The sequence below is a fragment of the Ceratotherium simum genome, chromosome 12 (assembly GCF_057802395.1).
Source record: "Ceratotherium simum simum isolate JZ-2026a chromosome 12, ASM5780239v1, whole genome shotgun sequence".
Lineage (NCBI taxonomy): Eukaryota > Metazoa > Chordata > Mammalia > Perissodactyla > Rhinocerotidae > Ceratotherium > Ceratotherium simum.
This window is the reverse complement of record NC_141911.1, coordinates 33,337,918-33,362,890: the sequence shown is the minus strand read 5'-3', so window position 1 is coordinate 33,362,890 and position 24,973 is coordinate 33,337,918. Positions and strand designations below refer to the sequence as shown.

Sequence of the window (24,973 nt, the reverse complement as noted above, 5' to 3'; positions counted from 1 at the left end):
CACCTCCTCTCTGTGAAGTAGGGCCTGTCTTTCCTATTGTTCTCCAGTTCAGCACCTTGCTTGCTCCTTCATAGCGTTTGCCACGATTTGTCAGTGATGAATTCATCTGTTTAATTCTTTTGTCTGTCTCTCCCACTAGACCATAGCTCCAAAAGGGCAGGGATCACATCTGTCCTGTTCATCCATCCACCTCCCATCCAGCTAGCACAGTAAACACCCAGTCAATATTTATGGAATAAATGATTAGGTCTTAATCTGGATTGTCCAGTCCTGGGGTTAAATTCAATCCCAATGTTTTGGACTTAGCATTGTCATAATAATGAAACTTCCAACAAGTCTGCTTTTCCTTGCTGTTGGTTGAGGTGAGAATCAGTTAACAGTTTGCAGAATGGCTCTAATGCAGATCAGGCTCCAAATGAACACGTGGCAAGAACAGAGCCCAGTGCCCCAGCTCAAGCTCTGTTTTGTTTGGCAGGGGGACCAACGCACCCAGAGAAATGAGGCAATGATGTCACATGAGTGCATAGCATAGGCCCACTGTGCCTTTTATGATGTGAAAAACATTGAGAAGCAAACCACTTTGTCCACCGAATAGTCAGCTGTTCCTGATCCTTGGCACTCAGAGGCCTCCTTTTGCCTGGTCTGCAGAAATGCGGATCCCCAGTGAGGGAACACAACCAGCAGGCACCTAGAACTGAGCTCCTGGCAGCCGGGAGCCACTGTAATTTCCTGTGGGTTGGCAAGCTTTAATGCCATTGCTAATCCAGGAAAGCTGGGCACAGATTAAGTTTCATGCCATCACTGCTTACCTTCGAGGGGCTGTAGGTTTTGTTCTCCTGCCCCGCAGTAGGAATCTGAAGCTTCCTGCAGATGCCTGACTAGTCAGACACTTAGATTGGGGAAAGGGGGGTGTATTCATCTTATATTTTATATATATACATTTTTCATCTAATTCTCATTCTCATACAGGCTATTTCCTTAAGGGATTTTACTATAAATAAAGCCCCTATACAACTGAACTTCCCCTACAGGTGACCCATAAACATCCCCCTGTTTTGTCACTCCCTCTGCTCTTCTCTGCTTAATAAACCCCCACAAATTTCTCGGAGAGCAAGCGGCCCCACAGCCCCACTGTTGAGGGCATGGATTTATCTTTATAATCTGGGTGCCCGCAGGCTTTGCAGTGAGCAAAAGCTAGCCCTGCACGCAAATGACGGAAAAGTTAAAAAACCCGTTACAAAAGTGCTCCCGATCCACCAAATGTGAAGCTCCTGTAATCAGTATTCAAACAGAGCAAAAAGCCTTCTGTGGCCTCGTCTCCCCTGCTTGACAGCCATTACCCCTGCCCTGGCCACCATGGCAACAGAAAAACATCTGGGAGAGCGCGCCAGAGCAGAGCATTAAGCCAGGAGGGAGACCAATTACTCGTCCTCAGCAGTCAGGCCCTGCCCGCTCCACTCCACCTGGCTTATATCTCTTTATTAATAGCCACCTACTCCCTTGCAACTGGGAGGCAAATGTAGCTCTTACATAGCCCCCCACCCCCACTTGATTCCATTTTCCTCCTACAGTCCTTCCATTTCATATCCTCCTACCCACCTTGTCCTCCTCCACCAGTTCCTACATTACACCCACTTAGCCCCACAATGCCGCCCTTCCAGCTGCTGTCCTCTGCGCACTTGGTGGGATTGCTGAGGTGGTGGGGGGATGGGGCAGGAGCCCAGCAGGAGACAGGTTTGCATATCTTGTTTCCAGGCTGAACAGTGAGTGAGAGAGTCTCTTTCTAGAGATTTACTGAGCAGAGCCAGGTGTCACGTAGCCACGGCCTGTTTAAAGTGAGGGTTGACTGCCAGCTGCTTTCGCTGCAGCTCTTTCAGAGAGACACAGCACATCAAGACACTTAATAAACATTAAATAATGACCACTGCAAACTTCATGCCTGGAGGTTGAGGAAGAATGACAGTTGAACATCAAGTTGCTACACAGTGCTTTCCTTTTCCTGGATGTGAAACCGACAGGCCCAAAGAAAAAAGGTAATTTTCAATCAGATGAAGCGTTCTTTCAAAAGATGTTGGCCAAGTCCTCCCCAGTTGTGGAATTTAAAGACTTATTTCCTGATGTAGAAGAATTTTCATGTGGGGAAAGAAACAATGCATCTATCCCTAACTTTCTGAGGGGATATCACCCATGCCCTCCCACAAAACACTCCTTTGGGAAATTTCCAGGCAAAATGCTGGTCTGACTTAGTCTGAGTTTTATTTTTCCTGGGAAAAAAATCTATTTAAGCCAAATTTTGTTAATTTAAATATTCTCCTTTTATTGACTTGCATTATAATGTTAGATATGAATGCACTTCAGGTTGTTCATCTTTTAGCATAGTTTGCCTGAAGAGAGATTCATCTGGTAAGCAGTTAATGATCTGTATCTGTATTAAAGGAGTGGCTAGTAAAAGAAAATATTCAAATAAAGCTCTTTATCAAAAACTTTTGTAATAAGCAATTGTTTTGAAATTCTAAGTTTTCTGTGTTACAGTGAAGTATATTTAAACTAAAAACAATGTGCCAATTTGTGTTAAAGATAATGTGCAAATTTTTTACTTCTGAGAATAGGTGTTCTTTACAAAAAGTTCTAATGTTCTTTCATTAACTCATTCATTCAACAAACATTTATTGAGCGGCTAACATATGTTTTGGGCCAGGTGCTATGTTAGGTAAAAGGGATACTGATGATAAGCTGACAGAATATGCCAGGTACTATTTTTTCTCAGTGCTTCACATGGATGAATCCATTTCATTCTCACAACTCTATGAGATAGGTATTGAATTTGCCCATTTTACAGATGAGGAAACTGAACCAGAGAGGTCATAGAGCTAGGAAGTGCAAAAGCCTACTAGGTGGCATGGTTCCAGAGTCTGTGCTCTCAACGTCAATGCCACACTGTTAAACAAGATAAATAAGACAAGTTCTTGGTTCTCTTGGACCTTAAAGAGAACATAGCCTAGTAAGAAAGAAAGACCAAAAAAGGGCAAGTCACCAACTTAAAGCCAATGTAAATGCTGTGCACAATAAGTGTGACCACAGTCTATGAGAGCACAGAAGAGGAGGTGATTAATTTTGCCTAGGGAGTGATTACTCAAGGCTTCATAAAAACTTTAGAAGTGGGGCATTGAAGAATAGGGTGGCAGTTTGCCAAGCAGACAGGAAGGAAATTTTGGACAGAAGAAATAGCATCAACCAGGCATGGAGGCATCACGGAAGTGCCATGTTCCAGGAAGAGCAAAAACGTCAAGCCCGGCTACAGTGTAGGATGCGTGGGCCACATCTGAGAATGAGGCCAGTTCTCGCTTATGAATGGCTTTTGAACTTTGAAATTCTCACGATAAAGTTCAATGAAAAGCCCCTTTCTGGATTTTGAGCCTAAGAGCATGACCGTTTGACTGGACACCTCCAACCTCCCTCCAACTCCATGACTCCATTAGGTAAGACCAGCTGTGTGCTATGGTTTAGGGGGGAAATTCTTACTTTCTCTACTTTAAAAAAATTGGGGTCTAATCAGCTCTGTTTGCTTTTTCTTTTTCTTTGGCTTACAAAGGAACTCCCACGTGACAACTGCTATTAGGTCACCCTGAAATTTCAATCCATGGAGAAACATGTGTATGTCCTATTTCTTTGTAATCTATTTTATCTCCTCCCCTGCTGTGAGAGGAGATAACACTTCAGTGCTTCTTTCCTGGCTCACATTTTCTGTACCTGCTGGCATAATGGAGAATGACCATTTACAGCTCCTGCTGAGAGCTGAAAGGTTCTCCTGGTGTAAGGACAGTGAGCAAGGCCCCAGGCCAAGGGCATGATCTCAAAGCCAGAGTTGCCCTGTTAGTGGGTGTGAGGGACACAGAGTGAGTTTTGTATGCACTTATGAATATGTATCTTATTAGAGAAATTCTTTTCCCTTGAGTGATTTTTGGAATGACCAAAGACTTCAACTTAAAAATCTAGTTGGAGTCATTTTTACCAGCACAAGACAAAAGTACCTAAGTCTGGTTTGGACCTAGAACTACCCTGATTGGAACTGAATACTCTCAAAGTGTATCTCTGACCTAGGGAATCTTCTATTAGGTTGGTTTCAGATTGATGATAGTAATCTTTAGGCAATTAGGAATTTGATTATAAAAGTTAGCATAGCTTTATGGGAATAAGAACAATGCTTCACTCAGGACTTTTCAAGATCAAATTAGGACGTGGCGTAGGGGAGAAAACAATACCTGTGACAAAAACATAGATGCAAGAATCCTCTTCTCATGGAGATGGCCCCAAGGTTTTCAGCCTTCCCATTCCTAACCCCAGGATGACCCACTGCTTCATGAGCCTTCCTCTTTTCTTCAGCAGTAGGGAAATGTCACATTGACCTATTGGCCAAGATTATATAGGGGCTTCTTCTGGATTAGGCACAGAGATGGCAGCTGTGTATTTTAAATTTCAATTTAGGCTGAAAACATTCTTTTTTTAAAAAAGAAAGGAATATGGCATTTTTAAACTCTGGAAAACTTCATTGAAATATGTCATTCATCACTTACTATTTTATGTAGTCCTTGTTGCTTAACTTTAAAACCTCTCAGTTCCTTCTCCTACCCTATCCCCAAATCCAGGCGGGTATTAGTACAATACTTACATGTTTGTAGGGCACTCTGAGATCCTTGGCTAGAAGGCTCTGTGTAGAAGCAAAAAGTATTTTGTTTTATTGATTGTTCATTAATACATGGAGCAATTGTCTGGAAATAGGAACACACAAAATATTTACCTTGTTTAGTTCTTTTTCTTTTATAGTATGTTACAAGGATTATCACTAATAAAAATAGGAGGGCCAATAACATGATCGGGATCAACACCATTAGTATAAACTCTAACTGATTTTCATCCTCATCCATGTGGGTAGAACTCGTATTTGTAATTAACATTTCTGTGGTCACTGCAGCAAATGTGCTTAGAATAGTAGTCTCTTCATCTGTTCTTTCCACTTCCTGGGGCATATCTGCTGACTGTTCCGGATCGTCAAGATCACCTGTGGGAACACACGAAATTGAGATTGCCAGGGAGACGAAGCTAGTATGTTATGTTTTCAATGATTTTTAAATTTATCCTACATGCATGCAGGGATAAACTTGATCCACTGTGTTTGGTCTTCCAGTTCAGTGTGACACAGAGTATTGATTGAACATAAATGGGGCTCAAGCTGGGAGTATATTGAACATGGAATCAGAGGCCAGAGACAAACTTCCCGCAAATGTAAGCAGTTGAGCCTTGACCAGATACGTTAGACACGCTTAAGCAAAGGGCATCGAGAAGCTTTGTCGTGTCAAATGTGATATTCCAGGACACCTCCTGTAGGGCATCATGATATTTTAATAACATTTCTGAATAAATCTAAATTCACATTTATGGAAAGTTAAGTAATTGCCACATGACACTTTTAGATGTAAAGGAATGCACTGTGTCCTAATTTTTGATAAAAAGTTACCTATCAATGGAGAAAAATTCTTTGAAATTGGGGTGATTGCTTAGATTTCAGTGTCAGGTCTCACATTCTGCAAAGAACTGAGTCTGAGATTAGCTGACAGAACTCTTCCTGGATTCTAAATAAAAATACAATGTGTATCTCATTTTTAAAGTGAAATTCTCAAGAGGAAGTTTTCTGAGAGACCAGGGAAACTGTACCAATATTCAAATTTATTTAATAAAATGCATCTTTAGAACTTTCCCTATTAATAAGCTATAGGCAAGTTTACTCTGTTTGAATTTCAGATTGTGTTGAAAAACCATCCTGTGGCTCATCACAGGGTGGGAAAGGTTTATGAGCTTGATGATTATTTGAAAAATCTTTCCTCACCTGGCTGTGCAGTGATCATGGTAAGGTGAGCTGAAGGTTTTGTCCCATCATGGTATAATACTGCCTACCATTCAGATGGGGCCCACTGAGGAAAAGAGCATACGAGTTTAGGCTACAGAAAACATATCAAATGAGATCATTTATGTGAAAGTTCTTTCTGAGGTGAAAGGTGCGATGCAAACAGAGAAGTTGCTGCTTTAACCATGCCCTGTTACTACAGGTCAGGCCACCACTCCACAGAATGACCCAACTGGCCACTGCAGGGCCAACTCAATACCTTCGCTATCTGCATGACTCTATGACAATGGATTCCTCTGATTTGATTTATAAAAATATTCATTTGAGCATGGTATAATTATTTTGGTTATATAGATAAACATTTCAGTGTCCCCCAAGACCAGGAATCCACTTGATAATCACATTGGTAAATGTCACCCCAAACCATCAGAATCAGTTACAAACTGCAGAGTATAACTAACTGATGTTCCTCACGTGCATATACCAAAAGCAGGAATTAAAAACATATCTGCCATTTATCGACCTCTGCCTTCTGGGTTAAGTGACTTTGTCTTCTATTTATGTCTTTGAAATAAGGTAAGTCAATAATGTATTCACACATACGTTAAATGCTTTGAGATGTTATGAATCACCCCGGATCAGGAAAAGCTATTTGTCACCAGGACAGTCTCCTCATTAATGTCATCCTGTGTGCAGAACTATTGGGACCAAACAGCATTCTTCACTGATGACCCAGGCCAGTGATGACTGGACATATGTGGTGGGGGTACAGGGTGGGGGATGGGCGGTGGCTCACACCCACGTGCAGTTGGAGGTAGTGACCCTATTCCTTGAGGTCGGTACTTGTGGACCTTCCCTAGCACCCAGACCTCCCTTATGTTTCTTTTGCTTACTTCTACTGCTGTCGCAGCTGCTCTGCTATTTCAGGTTAACATTTATAGAGAATTACTAAGAGCCAGGTTCTGTGCTCTGCCTTTTACCCAGATGATCTCATTTTGTCCTCACCATTTTTTCAGATAGAAACTGGGGCAAAGAGGTTATACAACTTGCCCACGATCACAGAGCTATCATGGAGGAGTGAGGGTTTGAACCCAGAAGGGCCGATGGCAGAACCTGAGCTTTGAACCTCACTCGATATTTTCCTTCCAATCAGGCAGGAATGTAATATCATGAAGTGGTGAACAAGAGAGGGAACGGCATGTTCTCACCCCTCAGCCTGTAAGGAGGGGGCTTCCCGGCACAAAGGGGAAGGGAGGGGAACGGTTCCCAGAAACCTGGCTCTGCAGGGGCTCCCACTCAGCTCCTCAGGCCAGACACACTGTGGGCAAAGCAGCCCCGCACGACAGCATCTTGTCAGCGCCTCTCCAAGGAAGGCGAACCCAGTTCCCAGCAAAACACTTAGTGCTCTGAGTCACCACTTGACCCGTGGCCCCAGAAGAGGAGAAAATAGGAAAGGAAATAAGCTAGCAAGAATAATGAGGGCGTTTCAACAACCGTGAGTAAAAGAGAAATGGAAAGAAGCACACCAGATGGTCCTGAGTTGTGTACATTTATTTTTCAGCATGAGAGACAATGCTGGTCACAGGTGGCCCTTAGTGGCATTTCTGAGTAAAAAGGCCAGAAGTTCTCTCCACAATATCCCTCACACACACCGTAACGTATGTTTTCCGTGTTAAGCATCATTTACTCTCTCAAATTCTCTAGTGACTATTTAAATAAATGAGAATCAAGGGTTCTGTCTCTGTGTGTTTTATTTTTCTTTACCCTGCAAGCCTTCATTTCCAGACACTCCTATGACAACCTTCCTCATAGCCCTCCCTGCCCCCACCAACTCCATCATACCCTCAAAATAATAAATAACAGTAACTGGCATTTATCAAATGCTTAGTATGTGCTAGGTGCTGGGACAAACATGCAGGATGTAATCTAATCTTCACGACGATTTTATTGTTCCCATTTTACAGATGAAGAAATTGAGTCTTCCATGTCTCACCCTGGGGTACAACCCAGTCATTTATGTTGTAAATTCTACTGATATGTAGGGTTTTGAAGCTGCGTTCCCTCGAGCAGAGGTGCCAAATGACAGCGAGGGTTCTAATCATAGCTCTATCACTTAGTAGTTTGGGAATTTGGACAAATTATTTACCCCTTAGTGATTTAATGTTCTGATCTGTACAACTAAGAAGCGATCCTCAAGCTCCCATCTGTTTCCACATCTCTGTGTTGATTCTAAAGCATTTATCTTGTTTTTAAACAAAATTTTTGAATAGGTACTATCCACATGGGACTAAAGGAAATTTCACCACCACCCTTTTCCCCAGGACTTGGTTTCCCTCCCCAGAGTTAACCACTGTTTCTGCTGCCTTCCAGAGAAATCTATGCATATACAAATATAAGTATCATTTCCTGTTTTCTTTTATTAACACAAATGGTAGCAAATTTTATATACTGTTCGGCTCTTTGCTTTTTTTACTTAAAATTTGATCTTGAAGATTATTGCATGTCTGTGTATAGAAATCTGTCTTTTCCTCTTATCATTTGGAAGTATCATAACCCATTCTTATTGATGGAGATTTAGCTTATTTCTTTTGTATTTCTGACGATGTTGCTATAAATGCCGGTGCATCCTCTGGTGTGCACATATGCAGGCATCTCCTGCAGTGGATCACAAGGGTGGGGAGAGTGAGGGAGAGGGTGTGGGTGCAGAGGAAGGGGGGACAGTACCAGGCCATTCCTGGTGGTCTGCCCGCATGACCTCTCCAAGACAACTCAAGCCCAGTCCTCACACAGTGAGAAGTGGCAGAAACTAAGTCAAGGAAGGGCAGGGTATGCAGGGGGTCTGTGATGGGGAAGGGGGGAAGTTGAAAACATTGGAGATCAGCCTCAAGAGTTTGTGCCAGGAACATCAAATGTCATCCAACGGGGAGATGGAAAACTGGGGTGGGCCATAGAATCAAATCAGTAACCAGGAGGGGGTCACCAAGGGGACAGAGGTGAGAGTTAGGAAGAAAATCAGAGGCGGACAAAACCAAGGTGGAAACCAGAGAGGAGCCAGAGGTGATGAACAGGAATGGGAGTGGAGCCGGGGAGGGGGATAGCGGACTTTCCGTCCAGCATTACAGTGGTTCCTCCCCTGGCCTGTGGGCTACCAGTAACTCTTAACTCAATGGACCTGGGGCCCCCTAAAACCACTGTACGGCCTCAGACACCCCTGTGGGCCCAGCCTTCTCTAAGAAACACTTGCCTAGGTCCATAATAGTCAATAGTCATTACCCGTAGAAGCCATTCTCTGCCTCTTGGGTAAAAGTGACATTGTACAAATTTAGGGGTCCAGCACCCCTAGGGAGGAGCCTAAACTCTCTTTCAGGAAATGAATCTGGAGCATGTACCCTGCAGAACATGCAGGACCATTTCTTGTGTTGCCCGTGGACTTCATGGGCATCTCCATGGTATCATGGATGGAAGGGTTTGGATTCAGAAGAGCAGGGTTTGAGACTGGGTGCTGCCCTCTGTAGCCGTGGGGCCTGGGAAGAGCCTTCACTTCTCCAGCCCTCCCTTTCCTAGAGGCCAAGAGAGGAGGCCATCAGCTCTGCCTATCCCGCGGTGTTCGTATGAAGAGCAAAGGCAATCATAGCTGTGAAAGTGCTGAGCACACACGGGTGCTGGGAGATCTGCTATTTCCTTTGTTCTCCACCCATCCTCTTTCCCCATCTCTAGACTTATCTGTTTCTCTGCTGTTCCCCGGGAGACTGATCTGCCTGGTACAACTTCTTCATTTTATTGTTGTATCTTCTTATCTAAATTTGGACATATTTTGGGGTAAAAGGGGTGGGGCCTGAGGGTAAAACTAGAGAAGCTGTCAAAGATAAAGACAGAGAAGATCAAGTGTGAGAGCAAAAAGAGAGAGACGTTAGCCAGCAAAAGCACAGAAACCAAGAAAGAAAGCGGACAACACGGTAAGAGCAGAAGGGCTGTGTGAAGGTGGGACTGGTGGGCTTCTTGCACGTGACCTGCCTGTGGAGTCACTGGGTGCAAGGGCTCAGGGCGGCAGGTCTGGCAGAAGCCCTGTCTTCCTTTCGAGTGGCCCAGTCACGGTTATCTCAAGCGACCCCAATGCAAACTGTTCTAGGAATTCTCCCTTTCTCCATTTCTCTCTCTCTGCTCAGATAATGGAGCATTATAAAGAGATAATGTGAGTGGTCAGGTGAATGATGAGACTAAGCTACAATACTTCACCTACTTTTAATCCTAAAATTACCAGACAATAAACTGCACAGTGTACGGAGTCACTTACAAATGATTTTTGACAATAACCATGCAAACGCACCTGGGATGGATATTTCACACATCTGGCGAGGACCCTGGGGGAATCCTTGTAAGTGGGAAAGCAGGGAAATGCTTGAGGTGAGCCTGGAGCTCCCGTGGCAGAGCAGGCACGGCGCCCCTTGATCACAGCTCCAAGCATCACCACTAGGTGAAATGGCCCTGCTTCTCCGTGAAACAAACTAGCGAACTCCTCTTTTTTTGAAAGTGGAACAAATGTGCAACCAAGCTCTAGTTTTTAAAGTTAAAAAAAAAAGTATTATATACCAACTGAAAGATTGCCACACTGATGTTACACTGTAAAACAGAGCAATGATGAGAGGATGTTATTAAACTCAGGATATCGTGAAGTATATTGGACCTCAATCAGACGCCCCTTTCTTTCATTTGTCATGTAGACTCCATGCACAAATTATTTTTATTTTTATTTTTTTTTTTAAAGATTTTATTTATTTTTTGCCCCCAAAGCCCCAGTAGATAGTTGTATGTCACAGCTGCACACCCTTCTAGTTGCTGTATGTGGGACTCGGCCTCAGGATGGACAGAGAAGTGGTGCCTCGATGCGCACCCGGGATCCGAACCCGGGCCGCCAGCATCGCAGCGCGCGCACTTAACCACCAAGCCACAGGGCCGGCCCGATGCACAAATTATTTAAGTGATTTTATAATTCAGATAGTGAAATGAAAGAAAACACAAGTCAGGCATCAGGCGTTCAAACTCTGTCCTGCTCTGTGGAGTAACTGGAGTATATGAATTTCAGGATGCTCAAGAACCAAACCCCGGGGCCGGCCCCGTGGCTTAGCAGTTAAGTGCGCGCGCTCCGCTGCTGGTGGCACGGGCCGGGTTCGGATCCCGGGCGCACACTGACACACCGCTTCTCCGGCCATGCTGAGGCCGCGTCCCACATACAGCAACTAGAAGGCTGTGCAACTATGACATACAACTATCTACTGGGGCTTTGGGGGAAAAAAAAGGAGGAGGATTGGCAATAGATGTTAGCTCAGGGCTGGTCTTCCTCAGCAAAAAGAGAAGGATTAGCACGGATGTCATCTCAGGGCTGATCTTCCTCAAAAAAAAAAAAAAAGAAGAAAGAAACCAAACCCAAGAAGTCTGCCAACTTTTTCTTCCCCCCTGTACCTCTGTATACAGCAAAGAGCCAGATGAGCCTTAGAAGGAGGAGATACAACCAAACCTAGAGGCCTCCAGTGGTTTTCAGCCTTGGCTGCACATCAGAATCCTCTGGGGAGATTTTAACACTCCTGATGCCCAGACCCAAACATTTAGATCAAAATATCTGGGGGTGAACCCAGGCCTCTGGTGAACCCATTAGTTTTACAGTTCCCCAGGTGACTCTGGTGTGCAGTCAAGGTTGAAAACCACTGCTCCAGACCCTACCCACTTCTGGCCTTCTCCTGGGCCACCCCAAATCTTTCTCCCCTCTTGTTCTCTTTGCTCCTCCATGGTAAACTGGAGAAGAATTAGAGATCAGGGAGTTGGACGCCAAAGGCTTGCCCAGCAGCTGCCAACTCTAACACCGGAACGCAATAGCTTAAAAATCATCACTGAAGCCTTGAGCGCCTGAGAGACTCTGGCCAGGATATACTGAGAGAGAACTGTAACAATCATGCCTTCCCGAATAAGTCTGAATAAGAGAGATGCACGCTGGAGTTTAAAACCCGCATCTCCAGCAAAGGTCACTGTTGACAGAATAGCTTGGAAGTTTAAATCAGTGGTCCTCAAATCTTAGCTGCATTAGAATCACCTGGAGGGCTTCTTAAACACATTGCTGGGCACTGCTCCCAGAGTTTCGGACTTAGTAGGTCTGGGATGGGGCCAAGAATTTTCATTTCTAACAAAATGTTGATGCTGCTGGTCTGGGGGTCATAGTTTGAGAACCAATGGTTTAATTTGGCCAAACAATCTTGTTTAGTTATGTTTAATTATGAGTCACACCTGTTGCTGTTCTCAACATTTACTGTGCGCCAACATCTGGTGATTTTTAAGCTCCACTCGAATCAGTTACTTGAGGATATCTAAGGCTGTGGCCTGGGCAATGATATGTTTTAAAAGCTCCTCAAATGATTCCAGTAAGTACGTATGCTGGGTTGAGAATTACTGAGTTAAATCATAACTCAGTTGGCTTTATTTTAATTTGCTGTTATTCAGGAAGACAGTCCTTATTAGCTTTAAGGCAATTGGAGAACCCTGCACAGAAAGAAGGCTTTGGGAGCAAAACTAATAGGCATATGCACCCATCAAATAGTCTATCTCTTCAGCTCTGATATCTTCTAAAAAATCAATTTTCAGCATCTGTGGAAGCTGTGATATGGCCAGGGACAAAACAGGAACAAAATGGGAAAAAATGCCCTTCCCAGACCCATCAGGCTCCCACCTGGCCGTAGGAGGATAACAGTGCTTGATGCAAGGAGCGCTAACTAACACCAGGTGGATGGATGATGCTCTTCGGTCTTGGGCCACTGAGACACCACCCTGCAGGGAGCGCAGATGGAGCTATGAAGTACTCTGCCCTGTCTCTAGTCTACTTGGTTTCAGAACAGTACTTATTGTTTATATCTGAAATCATTTCATTCGTGTACTTGTTTATTCTCTGTCTCTTCCACTGTTTTGTACTATGTCTATCCCTGTCTGCACCTGGAACCCTGTCTGCTGTGTAGCAGCCATTCCATAAAACGTTGCTTAGGAAATGTGAAATAGGCCAGGTTAGTCTGAGGTGAAATGTTAGTATACTTCTTACCTTTTAATCAAGAGTCTGATCTCCTCCTCCCTGTATCTGTTAAGTATCCCTAACCTTAATCCTAACCCTAAGCCCCTTCCAGGAACACACACAGTGTATTCTTAGTCACAAAGAGAAGAGGGATCTAAGGTGGGTTTCTCTCAAAAGCTATCTGAATTTTAAAGGAAATACGGGGGAATGAGAGGAATTATTTAGTGTAGAGTTCTGAATCCCCAATGAAGAAACTTCATGTTTCTAGTTTTTTTTGTTTGTTTTTTTCGGCAGGGGGATTCATGGTGTTTCACATGGTCTCCCACATGTGAAGGCCAGGCGACAATTCTCTTTGGGAGCAGGACTAGGGAAGTGGAGGGATTCTTGTTTTCCTTGTAAGCTCTGTTGTACTATGTATTTGACAATTTTTATTAAGTGAAAATATTCACTTAATGTGTTTTTCCTGACTTACTCACTTGAAGAAGATATGGTCAGAATAAATAGCTGGTTAACAGATGTAAGGCAAAAGTGTTGAAGATTAACAGCAGATTTTAAGCATGGAAGGGCATTTTAGGTGAAGCTAAACTGCTTTGTACACCCTTTCTCTTCAGCCCTCAGATGACTAAAGGCGACAATGCCTTACATTGAAAGAATGTTAAGAAATGTTTCTTTCACTTCTTTGGAGGAGGGTCGTCTGGTAAAACGCTTTGATGCAGCAGTCTGCTCTGGGAATTTACTTGTGAACTCTGGTTGTATTTTTACCTCATTGCCTTGAGAAGCACACCTGCAATGGCAATTTATTATCAGATTAAAACACATCCCACAATGGGGCCTACAATGCTCTGATGTCTTTTTTGTTTTAATCTTTTTATTTCCATGACTTTTTTAGAGAAAGCTTGCTCATATTTCATCAGACTTGCCCAGACCCTAAGGCTGTCTCTGGTTTGAAGTCACTCACCTGGGGAAGCTGCATTTTTGACCATCCAACTACCTTGTTGTGCACTGGAATCCTATTCTGGCCCGTAGTACTTGACGGTTTAAAGGAATGTACGTATCTTTATGGGACAGAATGCATATACACTTTTAACATAAAAATTCTTTCTACTATCATTGGGATAATAGACAGAAAAGTACTTTAAAATGAAAAACAGGATTATTAAATGATAGTTATCATTATTAACATAATTAAAAGGTTTATTAAATGAGTTATTATCATTATTAATCATATTAACCATTAATAATTTTTAATCATTAAGTTATCATTATAATAAAGTTATTATTACTATTAACTTTTCTATTTTTATTATATTTCTATATCTCTTTTGAATAACCAATTTCAAAATGATAATTAAAAAAAATAACTCGAAAACAAGTATTCCTCGCCATGCCCTTGGCCTGTCTCTGGACTGTTACGTCAGCCTCCCTCTGACTAGGGAAGAGAGACATGCCTGCCCATTGGATAAGCCAGGTGGGCTCAGTGGTAGATATATGTTTGTGATAAATTAGAGGCCAAGAAAGCAGGGAAAGGAAATGTGGTCTTCTCCGTGGCCAATGCGCCTTAGCCATGAGTGGCAGGAGGGACGGGAGAGTTCCCCATCGCCAGCCTATGGGGGAGCAGGGAGCAAGAGTTTGCTTATTGTTTGAGGTTTTCTTACACGAGGCTCAAGAAGGAAGCAAGTTCCTGAGGTCTTTGAAGTGGTGTCTGAGGGGAGCTAAATGGTGGTCGGATTTTCTAGGGTCAGCAAAGCCCTTAACAGCTCTCTAAGGCTGGCTAGTTTCTGATCCTATTGTGCATTGAAAGACATCAATCCTGCCCTTCCACCTTGGACAGCCTACCAGGCCTTAAGTCCTCAGAATTTTAGTACTGCTGCTTGAGCTACTGACGTGCTATGCTCACTCCTTCTGCGTTTGTTAATATAATCCCATAATTTTTTTCTCATTTAGTTTGTAATACGATAAATTACATTAATAATAGATTCTCTAAAGTTGATCCACTCTTGGATTCCTGGTTTTATTCTACTTGATCTTTGGTTATTATTTTTTTTTCCAGTGATGATATCTTTACTTGTTATTTGAATGATCTAGGACTCAGCCTAAATATTCTTCTAATATTTGATAGTTGGCTACATAGTCAATACGTCTGAGGTCTTAGTGATGAACCAGTATAGGGATGGTCTTTGATTGACAAAAGATAATCATAATCATAAATAGAGTTATTAGATAAAATATAGGATGCCCAGTTAAATTTGACCATCAGATAAACAACAAATAATTTTTTAGTATAAATATGTCCCATGCAATATTTGTGTGTCCTATACTTATATTAAATTGTATGGGATGTACTTAACATTAAAAACAATTATTTGAAATTTACATTTAACTGGGTGTCCTATATTTTTACTTGCTACATCTGGCAATCTTAATCATAAATAAACAATCATAATTTTTAGAAAAGAATAAATAAATTTTTAAGTTAGTAAACAGTGTTGTCAGGGGGAATAAAGAACATATCAGCAAACCCTAGTAACCACTGGACTCCTGTTTCTAAAAACTCCAATGGGGTGGGAAGTAGGAAATAATAAAGATGGTTTCAATTCATATGAAACAAAGAAACAGAAAAAATTTCAAATTTTGAAAACAAACTAGACTAATTGGTTTTGTTTTAAGGAAAAGAAACCAAACGACATGACCAACCAAACCCTGCTCTAGCAAATAACTCTCCTTTTGAACCACCATCTTCAATTTCTCAGGAAATGTTTCTGTGTTGTCTTTACCACCTAAGGCAGATTTTTCCAGTAGCTTTAAGTTACACAAATTTTATTTCTTTTTCAAATTTTCAAATCAGCTCTTACTGGCTTGAAATTTAGTGTCTATGGAAACTGTATACCCTTTGTTTTCTTTTCAAAAGTCTCCCCAAAATGTAACTACCTCGCCTTTCTTCGAATTATCATGCAAATTGCCATCTATATTTTGAGAGGAAGATGGATAACATTTGTTGGCGCCACTCAAGATACAGCTACGTGGTATTCTCTACAGAAAGGGGGAACAATAATTGTTGCCTGTTTTGATTTGAGGAGATAGAAGTAAACTATTCATCAGTAAAAAGATTTGGATAGGTAACATTTTGGAATAAAATAAAACTGAGTTAATTAAAAATCACATTTATCCAGGTATTATCATACTTTCATTTCATTATTTAAAGGATTACTGATTATAATCTGTCATGAATACAAGTAAGTCTTCGGCTACAGGATAAATTTTATGTCATTCATTCATTCAGTCAGTTGTGTGCCTATTATATACCAGGCACTATTCTAGGCCCTGGATATAAAGGTGAATGAGACCAGGCCCCTGCCTCCCAGGGAAGTGACTGTTAAGCAGGTACAATGGCACACAAATCAATAAATATAATACAGCTTTAATAAATGCCATAATGGTTTGTGTACAGAGTGCCATGAGGACGTGAGAGAGGAAGGCATTCATCGCATCTGGGGGAGGATTCGGGAAATCTTCACAGAGAAGGTGACCGTTGAACTGAATCTCAGGAGTTCATCAAGAAAATGGCAAGGAAAGGCATTACAGTTGAAGCACAGCACATGGAAAGGCTTAGTGGCCCAACAGAGCTTGGCACATTCAGGTAGTTGTATCATAGGGCACACGGTGGGAAGTGTCAAGGGTTAAGTGGAAAAGGAACTCAGGACCAGCTCATAAGGGGCCTTGTAATGATGCCAAGGGGTTTGGAATCTGTCGCAAGGAAATGAAAAACCACTGAAGGGATACGTACAGGAGGGAAATGATTACATTTTTGTTGTAGAATGATCACTCTAAAGGTTATGTGAAAATGTATGGACATGAGACTAAAGACAAGGAGACTAGTCAAAAAGTTAATGAAGTAACCTAGGTGACAGCTAACAAGAGTCTAAACTGGCAGGGAGCAGAGAATGTGTTCTGTTTGGGACTTGCTGAGGTTAAGGCCCCTGTGACAAATCCAAGGAGAACTGATGATGAAAATGCAGGCCTAGAGTTGGACAGATAGGCCTGCTGGAGGTGATTGATTGGGAATCACTGGCGGAGGAGTAAGATGAAAGCCATGAAAGTAGTTGTCATGGCCCAGGAAGGATGTAAGGAGTGAGAAAAGAAAAGATAAATATTATATGAAATGAGCAGATGGAAGAGAAAGATATATAACCAAAAACTGGAAAGAAATAGAGGCATAGGAGACCAAGAAGAAAATAGCGTCATAAGACCCACGGAAGAGGAGAGTTCCAGTAATTGACTAACCATGTTAAGCGTTACAGAGAAAAACATAAGGACAGAAACGGGTCCTTTGGGTTTAGCTATTAGGAGGCACTGGTCACCCAGATGGAGCAATCTGAGTGCTGTGCTTGACACAGAAGGCAGATTGCAGTGGGTTGAGAAATGAATGGGAAGGGAGAAAATGAAGACATGTTGACTGTCTTTCAAAGAGATGGGGAGTTATGGAAAGGAAAGATGGAGGAAGGCTAGAGGGAGACTCCGGAGAGCCAGAACAGAACTCATAGGCTCTCTCATTATTTTTCATTATGCACGTATACCTACCAAAAAGAATAGAGAATAATGTAACAAATAACAGGGTACCCACCACTAATCGTCCTCAATTTTTCCATATTGGCTAGAGCAGGGTTTGGCAAACTTTTTCTTAAAGGGCCAGAGAGTAAATATTTTAGATCTTGTGGGCCAAGAGGCAAAATACAGGCTATTGTGTAAGTTCTTATATAACCATTAAAATATAACCATTTAAAAACGTAAAAACCATTCTTAGCTCAAGGGTCGGAAAAAACAGGAAGCTGACTGAGTTTGGCCCATGGGTCTTAGACTGCTGACCCCTGGACTACCATGTTTTTTCTGAAAGAAACACAACATTATAGATATAGTTGCGGCCCTCTACATACCCCTCCCCGATTTCATTCCTCTCCCACTCTCCCCAAAGGTAACTGCTCTCCTAAGTTAGCGTGTATCAGTCCCACACTTTTCAAATATGCCTATGACCCTAAGCAATATAAGCATAATTTGGAATGTCTTTAAAACTTTGAATAAATTTAATTATTCTGTGCATAATAATCTTCAACTGGCTTTTTTGGTCAACATCACATTTGAGACTGATTCATCTTGACACATTTGGCTCTAGTTCATTAATTTTACCTGTTCTATGATATCTTATTCTACAACTATACCAAGTTTCATGCATTTTTCTTCTGCTAATGGACGTTTAGGTTGTTTCTATTTTTTCCATTTTTGCAAACAACGCTACAATCAACATTCTCGGGCATGACTCTTTGCTGCACATTTGTGAGTGATCTGGGAGTAGTATACCTAGGAGTAAATTGTTGGGGTTGTAGGGTATGAACATCTTCAGTTAACTAAATATTTCCAAATTGTTCTTCAGAATGGTTGTCTAGAAAAATTTCCTTTTTCAGTAATCTGGAATAGTTGATAACCTGAAAAATTCTCCCAATATGCAACACCTAGAAATAGTGGATGAAATATGAGGCAACTTTTTAAATGCATAAAGAAATCTCAACAAAAGAAGGAAATCCCCAGGGCCCCAAAAACAGTTTAAAAAAAAGATTGTAGAGGAAATTCAAATTCAGAGCCTCATCTACCTACGGGGATTTCCTAGAACAAGGCTTTTGGGCCTTCAGAAGTGTAAGAAGCTATATAATGGTTTCAGGGTGCTCCTGTCCATCTACTGGGTCAAAACACAGGCCATGGATAAAAATAAAGAAAGAAAAGCAGTTGCAATGACTTTGGCAAAGTTCAAAGTCAAAGTCAGGTGCGCCAAGCCCAGGCTGATCTCACCATCATTCTGACATCTGGACCCTGGCTCCTTCTCTGATTTTGCATTTGGTTTTGTCTACTTCTTTCTCCTTGGCAATCACTTTGGTCTCCTTGGTTACCTGCTTCTGGTTACCGACTTGGCTCCACTGCTCACTCTGGTTTGCTGACCAGCACCTTTAATGAGGTTTCGGCACCTCCTCACTCGACTCTTGGAGGCTGACCCTTGAGGCTGTCCCCTTCCCCATCCCAAGGCTGGGCTTTAAGCCTGAGGTCCAAGCACTTGACCAGCACATCCCTGTCTGCGTTTCTTCCAAACGCTATTTTGTGGTGACGGCACTGAGGCCGTATTGGGAAAGTATTTACAGTAGCTTGATGATGGGGTCAGAAAATTTGGGTTTCTGTTAAATAGGGTGAGCCATCCTCTGTGTGCCAGGTTCTGCCCTCAGTGCCCCCAAGATTTCCCTCATGAACAGGAGTCCACAGATGCAAGATAAGATCTGCATAAACTTCAGATTAAAGTCATCAAATAGATAATAATATGTGTAAAATAACAACATAAAAAAAGAAATAAATAGGGGGCTGGCCCAGTGATGTAGTGGTTAAGTTCGCGTGCTCTGCTTCGGCGTCCCGGGGTTCGCAGGCAGATCCTGGGTGTGGACCTACACACTGCTCATCAAGCCATGCTGTGGCTGCATCGCATATACAAAATAGAGGAAGATTGGCACACGTTAGCTTAGGGACAATCTTCTTCAAGCAATAAAAGGAAAATTGGCAACAGATATTAGCTAAGGGCCAATCTTCCTCACCAAGAAAAAAAAAAGACAGAAAAAGAAATAACACAAGAAAAAAATAAAACCAAGACACTATATATACATATAAAAGGATTTTCGAGAAATGAAAAAAATATTTTCTAGAAATGAAAAATATGATAACTGAAATTAAAAGCCCAATGGACAGGCTAAGCAGCAGGATAGAATAGAAGATTGCACTAATCCACCCTCCCAGCAGCAGTGCAGAGTTCCCGTTGCTCCACATCTTTGCCAACATCTGAGGGTGGTGCAAACAAGACACAGGTAGGCAAATTGCAGGTTGCATTGTTTCTTTATAGAACTGAGCTGATCCCAGCCAAGATCCTGCCCTCTTCTGGTTTCCTGGGTCACCCTTTTAGACAAAGAGGGACTTTAAGCCTCAATAAATCCCTCTCTCTTGTTTTTTGGGTGTTTGGTCCTCAGGGTCAGTTCTCAGCAGGGCTCTCCCACAGCGACTCTGCCTGACAGAAGGCTGTGCTTTCTCTCCCTGGTTCCCACACCCTGACGCCTCTAGCTGAGTGACTTCAACATTCTGTTTTTCCTGCTTCTGGTATTAATTATGCTAATCCCCAGATTCTCTGTGGCTCACTCTGCACCTTTCAGCCCCTCCCTTCCCCCTCTGCAGGCCGAAGTTTAACCCAACTCTCACCATCCCTTTTCCTGTCAGCCAGTCTCTGACCCAACCAAATAAATACAGCTCTTTTATTAACATATGGTAACCTTAGAGCCCGGCCAAGAGTTTATGTGATACATCTATGGTTGGGAAGGTATCAAATATATATTTTTCCAAACCTAAAAGTAGACATATAGCCTGGCAGAGCCTGAAAACCCAGAAGTAATAGAGGGTATGGTTAGAGCATGAACTCCTGGGGCTGAATCTTACTTACATCTACTACTTAGCTATGTGACCTTGGGTAAGTCACTTAACCTCTCTGTGCCTCAGTTTTCTCATATGTAAAACAGGAGTAATAGTACCCACTATATAAGGTTGTTATGAGAATTAAATGAGTTAGTGTATGTAAAGTGTTTAGAACAATGCCTGGCATATAGTGAGCACTGAATGTGTTTGCTATTATCATTATTACTACTTGAAATTGGGACTGTCCCAGGAGATAGCAGATGGAAGTCACATTCATTGAAACAAGAACAGTATCAGAAAGTGCAACTTCACTGATGCAACTAGTATTTTCTTCTATTCTTTCTCTCCTTCTCAAGGTTCATCCAATAATTATACGGTTCTTACTGTTCTGAAATAGCCCAGAAAACCTCCCAGTCCTCCTGTGAAACCCAGCATTCGACTCTGGCCACCAGCACAGTTACAGCCTCCTTGTTTTTGCCTCATGCCCTTTAGTTCTCATTTCTACAAACCATTCTGCTGTAGCAGCTAATGAATCTCATGCTTTTGGCATCTGGGAAGTTGCTTTTAGCTTTCTGATAGTGGTAAGCTGACACTGACAGGGCACGGAGTGAAGAACCAGATGGAAGTGCCTCCCTCCATTCCACTCCACGGGCAGAATATCACCTTGAGGCTGAACTTTCTTACTGTTCTACACTGGCCAAGATACCTAGGCCCAGATCCTTTCTTTAACTATGCTCATCTGTCTGGTCAAAATCCCAGAAAAGCTGTTTTCTCATTTCTCTCCTGGTGATGACTAAGTGGATTATTTTACTTGGGATAGTGATCAATTCTGCATCTGGCTCCCTATCTATATAAAAAGATGCTGACTCAGAGGTAACGATGCTGGTCCAGGTAACTGCAGGTATTAGATTATGTTGCCTGTTTCTGGTTAATAAAGGCTTGATTTGAGATATATCCTGGAATATGCTTGCAAGGGAGAGAATCAGGCTGTTCAGTGGACTGGACTCTTCTACTAAACATCTCCAAGATATTTTTTGAAGAATTCAAGGAAATACAAGTGTGACACCCATAAACTAACTCACATCTTAATGTCCTAGGCACCATTAGCTCAAAAAGATATACATTAATTAATTTAAAAATATATATTTGGTCTTTAATTTAGAATAGCCTTTTCCTTGACTAATCTCAAAGTAGTAAGCTTTGATTATACAGCTTTCTGTGTATTTTCAGACACTGGGAATTCAGGCAGGCCCCAGGAAGTATGTTGGATTAGCTCAATATTCCTGCACTTTACTGAAATGCAGCTTTTCGTCTTTGACTTCTCCTGACATTCTAACACTACCTGTTGTCAGGGGCTCAGCAGTCTTTGGTGATCAGCTTCATATCCATTCTAGGATGATTTTAATATTTAGCCACAATTATTGAGTTCCTAATTTATGCTAAGCTTTTACAGGGTTTGGGGAAGTCAAAGATAAACTAAAGACGGTTTTCCCTGGAGGTGCTCTCAGCCTGGTGGGAGATATGGACATATACACAATGATGATTCAAAGCAATTAGCTGTGTTTACAGAAGTCTAGGTCTACGGGGGCATAACAGGGGGTAAAAGCAGTGCACCAGGGAAGGGGAAGTGAGAGGAGACATCAAGAATGAGGTAACATTCAGTCTGAGCCTTTTAAGGTTGCATAGGAGTTCACTAAGTAGAAAAAAGAGAAGTTGTCGCTCACTTTCAACAAGAGTCACAGAGGCCTGTAGCTGCATTCAGTGTGACTAGAGGGGACTGTGGCTGGGGAGTGGGAAGGCACATGGAAGGAGAAACCACTGGAAAGGAGATTGAAGTGAGAGACTAAGGGCCATAAATGAGGAGCAACCGAAGGTCTTTAAGAGGAAGACTCACATGATCAGACATGAGCATCAGAAAGAGAACTTTTACTGAGTCTCTTCAGATTATCCTTTTGCATCTTCTGAATTGCAGACACTGGATTCAATCATTTTTCAGAAGCTCGAGATAACACTCAGGCAAAGTTAAATATTACTCTCAGGGATGTGTTTGAGGCACCTGTAGTCGCGTTGAGAGTGTTAAAAGAGGTGGCAGTGGGATGGGTGGGCTCCGCTGCCTTGGGTGCTGAGGGACACCGTTTGAGGAAAGGAGTCTGGTCTAGAGGTCTTGCAGGGGGTGTGGTCAGTCCCCAGAGGGGAGAGGAGAGAACCCTGGAGTCCAAGTCAGAAGAGCTGACTAGCAGTGGGACTCAGACATCCCACCCTCCTCCACCTCAGTTCTTCACCTGTTCCCCCGGTAAGGCTTGAGCTGCATCATCTTTAAGTTCCCTTCCAGCTCCGAAACTTTGTGCATAAAACAACACATCGCCCCCCAAACTAATTTTGAACGTTAATCTCAATTTCAACGGAACATCTTTCCAGTTGGAATGGTTTGCCTTTCACTTTCCGTTTTCCACCTCAGATGCCTGGAGAGACCACGTGGAGAGCATCCAGGGAAAGAGAACTTTGTGGGTGGGGGTGACTGGGTGCTGACTGCTAATCTCCAGGAAGTTGCCACATCTGGTAGGTCAGTGCCTTACGCCCCCCATCCTATTTAAAGAACTGGAGCTTGAGAACTTTCCTTCTGTTTGAAACGCTGCCCTACACTAGAAGCAGAGAGCATCCGTTGACAGAAACCATGGCCAACGAGTTTATTTACCCAAGGGCAAGTCAACAAAACCTGAGAGGCAATTGCGGGTGATTGTGCTTGTTGAAGCTGCAGTAAAGTGTATAAATCAGTTGCTGCTCTTAGCTCAAAATAACAAGATTTAATACTTTGTCTCTTCCAATACCTTTGATTTGCTACAATCACATTGTTTCTTTCAACAAAGCCTCGTTAGTAACAATCAATGCAAAGAAACTGTCCTCCAAAGTAACAAGATCAAAGAAAAGCAGATGAAAGATCTTTCTTGATAAGTTAGAGTGGATGCCTGGTAACTCCTCAAATAATTTCCTGTTTACGTTGTTGTTTTTTTTTAACTTATGGTTTTTCTTTAGTACACTTTCCAGTAGTAAATTTCCATACCCGAGTTTTTCCAGGAGTTTTTGGAACTGGCAGACTTCTCAGCCCACATTATTAAAAGCAAATTCATTATTTCTCTGTTTCAGCTGATTGAAAGGTTCTTTTACATGAACTGCCAAAGAGTTTACAGTTTTCTTAATATGCCCATTAAAGTTGGTAAACTACAGACAGGGACCCACGTATATTGGAAGACAAAGACCGCAGGAAGGTTAAATTAAGTGAGCGGGCTGGAACGCCAGTAGCCAGCTGCAGGGAAAGCCACGTCCACCCTCCCACCGCACCCCTCCAAAAAAGACAGTTCTAATTTTCTCCACTTCTTTCATGGAAAGGATTAGATTTTTCAGGGTGTTACCCTCCCCGGCAGAGTTGTGTAGCCTCGGGCACCAAACAAGCCTTCGTTATCCTCCTTCCCTGGAGTGGAAAACCTGGAGGGAGCTTACCCTGAGCCGGGCGGGTGCGAAGGAGCGCGATTAGCAGGGCGAGGACGAGGGCAGCGCGGGGAGCCTTCATGTCAGCTCCCCTGGGCTCTCGCGGCTCCGGCATGATGCTGCGCTGGGCTTCAGCCTCCCTGAAACGTGAACGTTTCCTGTTTCCTGCTTGTTTGGGTCGGTGCTAACTTGAAGGAGAGGTGTTTGCCTGTTTTTTAGGAAGTGATGTAATTCTGCAGGAGCCTGTCAGACCAGCAAGGATTGCAAAAGAGAAGTTGCTCTTCAAGCACTGATTCAGTTAGCACGCCTCTCCAGCCCTTTTCAGTCCCGGCCCTGCCACGGGCCTCCATCTTTTGAAATTGTCCCTGTGGAAACAGTATCCCTTGCTCAGATGTCATTCAGGATCTGCCACTGGAGGTCCTGGACGAATTCTCAATTTGCGATTTACTCAACCCCCAGGTGAGTCTCCGGGGCTGCCTGGAGTCGAGAGCAGTGCTATCCGGTAGATCTTTCTGAGATGATGGAAATGTTCTAAAGCTGCGCTGTGCAATACAGTAGCCAAACCCACAGATTGGGGTTGTCCAAACCCACAGTCCATGGCTACATAGACTGAGGAGCACTTGAAATGAGGCTGGTGCAAACTGAATTTTTAGTTTTTATTTTTATTAATTCAAATATGAATAACTCTGTGTGGCTAGTAGCTTGTGTGTTGGACAGTGCAGGCCCAGATGGCAGGGACACCCGCACCATCGGAAAATGGCCAGGCCACTTCCCTCCAGCCAGGCACCTCCTCCTCCCTGGGCCCTGAATGCCCCCTCTCTACAAGGCTCATAGGAAGATAAAGGGCAATGCTACACCGTGCCTGAAGGTGTGCTCCACTTCCCCAGAAAAAAAAGATTTTTAGTGTTTGGGTTTTTTTTATTTATTTTGTTTTTTTCTTTATAAAGACTTCAGTTTTTTTCAGAGCAGTTTTAGGTTCACAGCAATATTAAGAGGAAGGTACAGAGATTTCCCATAGACCCTCTGCCCCACACATGCACAGCCTTCTCCAT

General features: G+C 42.7%; 1 protein-coding gene across 1 annotated transcript in view; it reads right to left on the bottom strand.

Annotated features, from left to right (window-relative positions):
• The window catches only part of TMEM154 (transmembrane protein 154), a 40,594-nt gene extending 16,422 nt beyond the window's left edge, over nucleotides 1-24,172 (bottom strand). The window contains exons 1-3 of the mRNA XM_014780216.2: nucleotides 23,934-24,172; nucleotides 4,799-5,059; nucleotides 4,670-4,708 (exon numbers count right to left, since the gene is read on the bottom strand). Of these exons, the coding sequence (XP_014635702.2) occupies nucleotides 4,670-4,708; nucleotides 4,799-5,059; nucleotides 23,934-24,036 (403 nt within the window). The 5' untranslated portion in view covers nucleotides 24,037-24,172. The remainder of the gene's footprint in view (nucleotides 1-4,669; nucleotides 4,709-4,798; nucleotides 5,060-23,933) is intronic.
• Nucleotides 24,173-24,973: the final 801 nt, after the last annotated feature.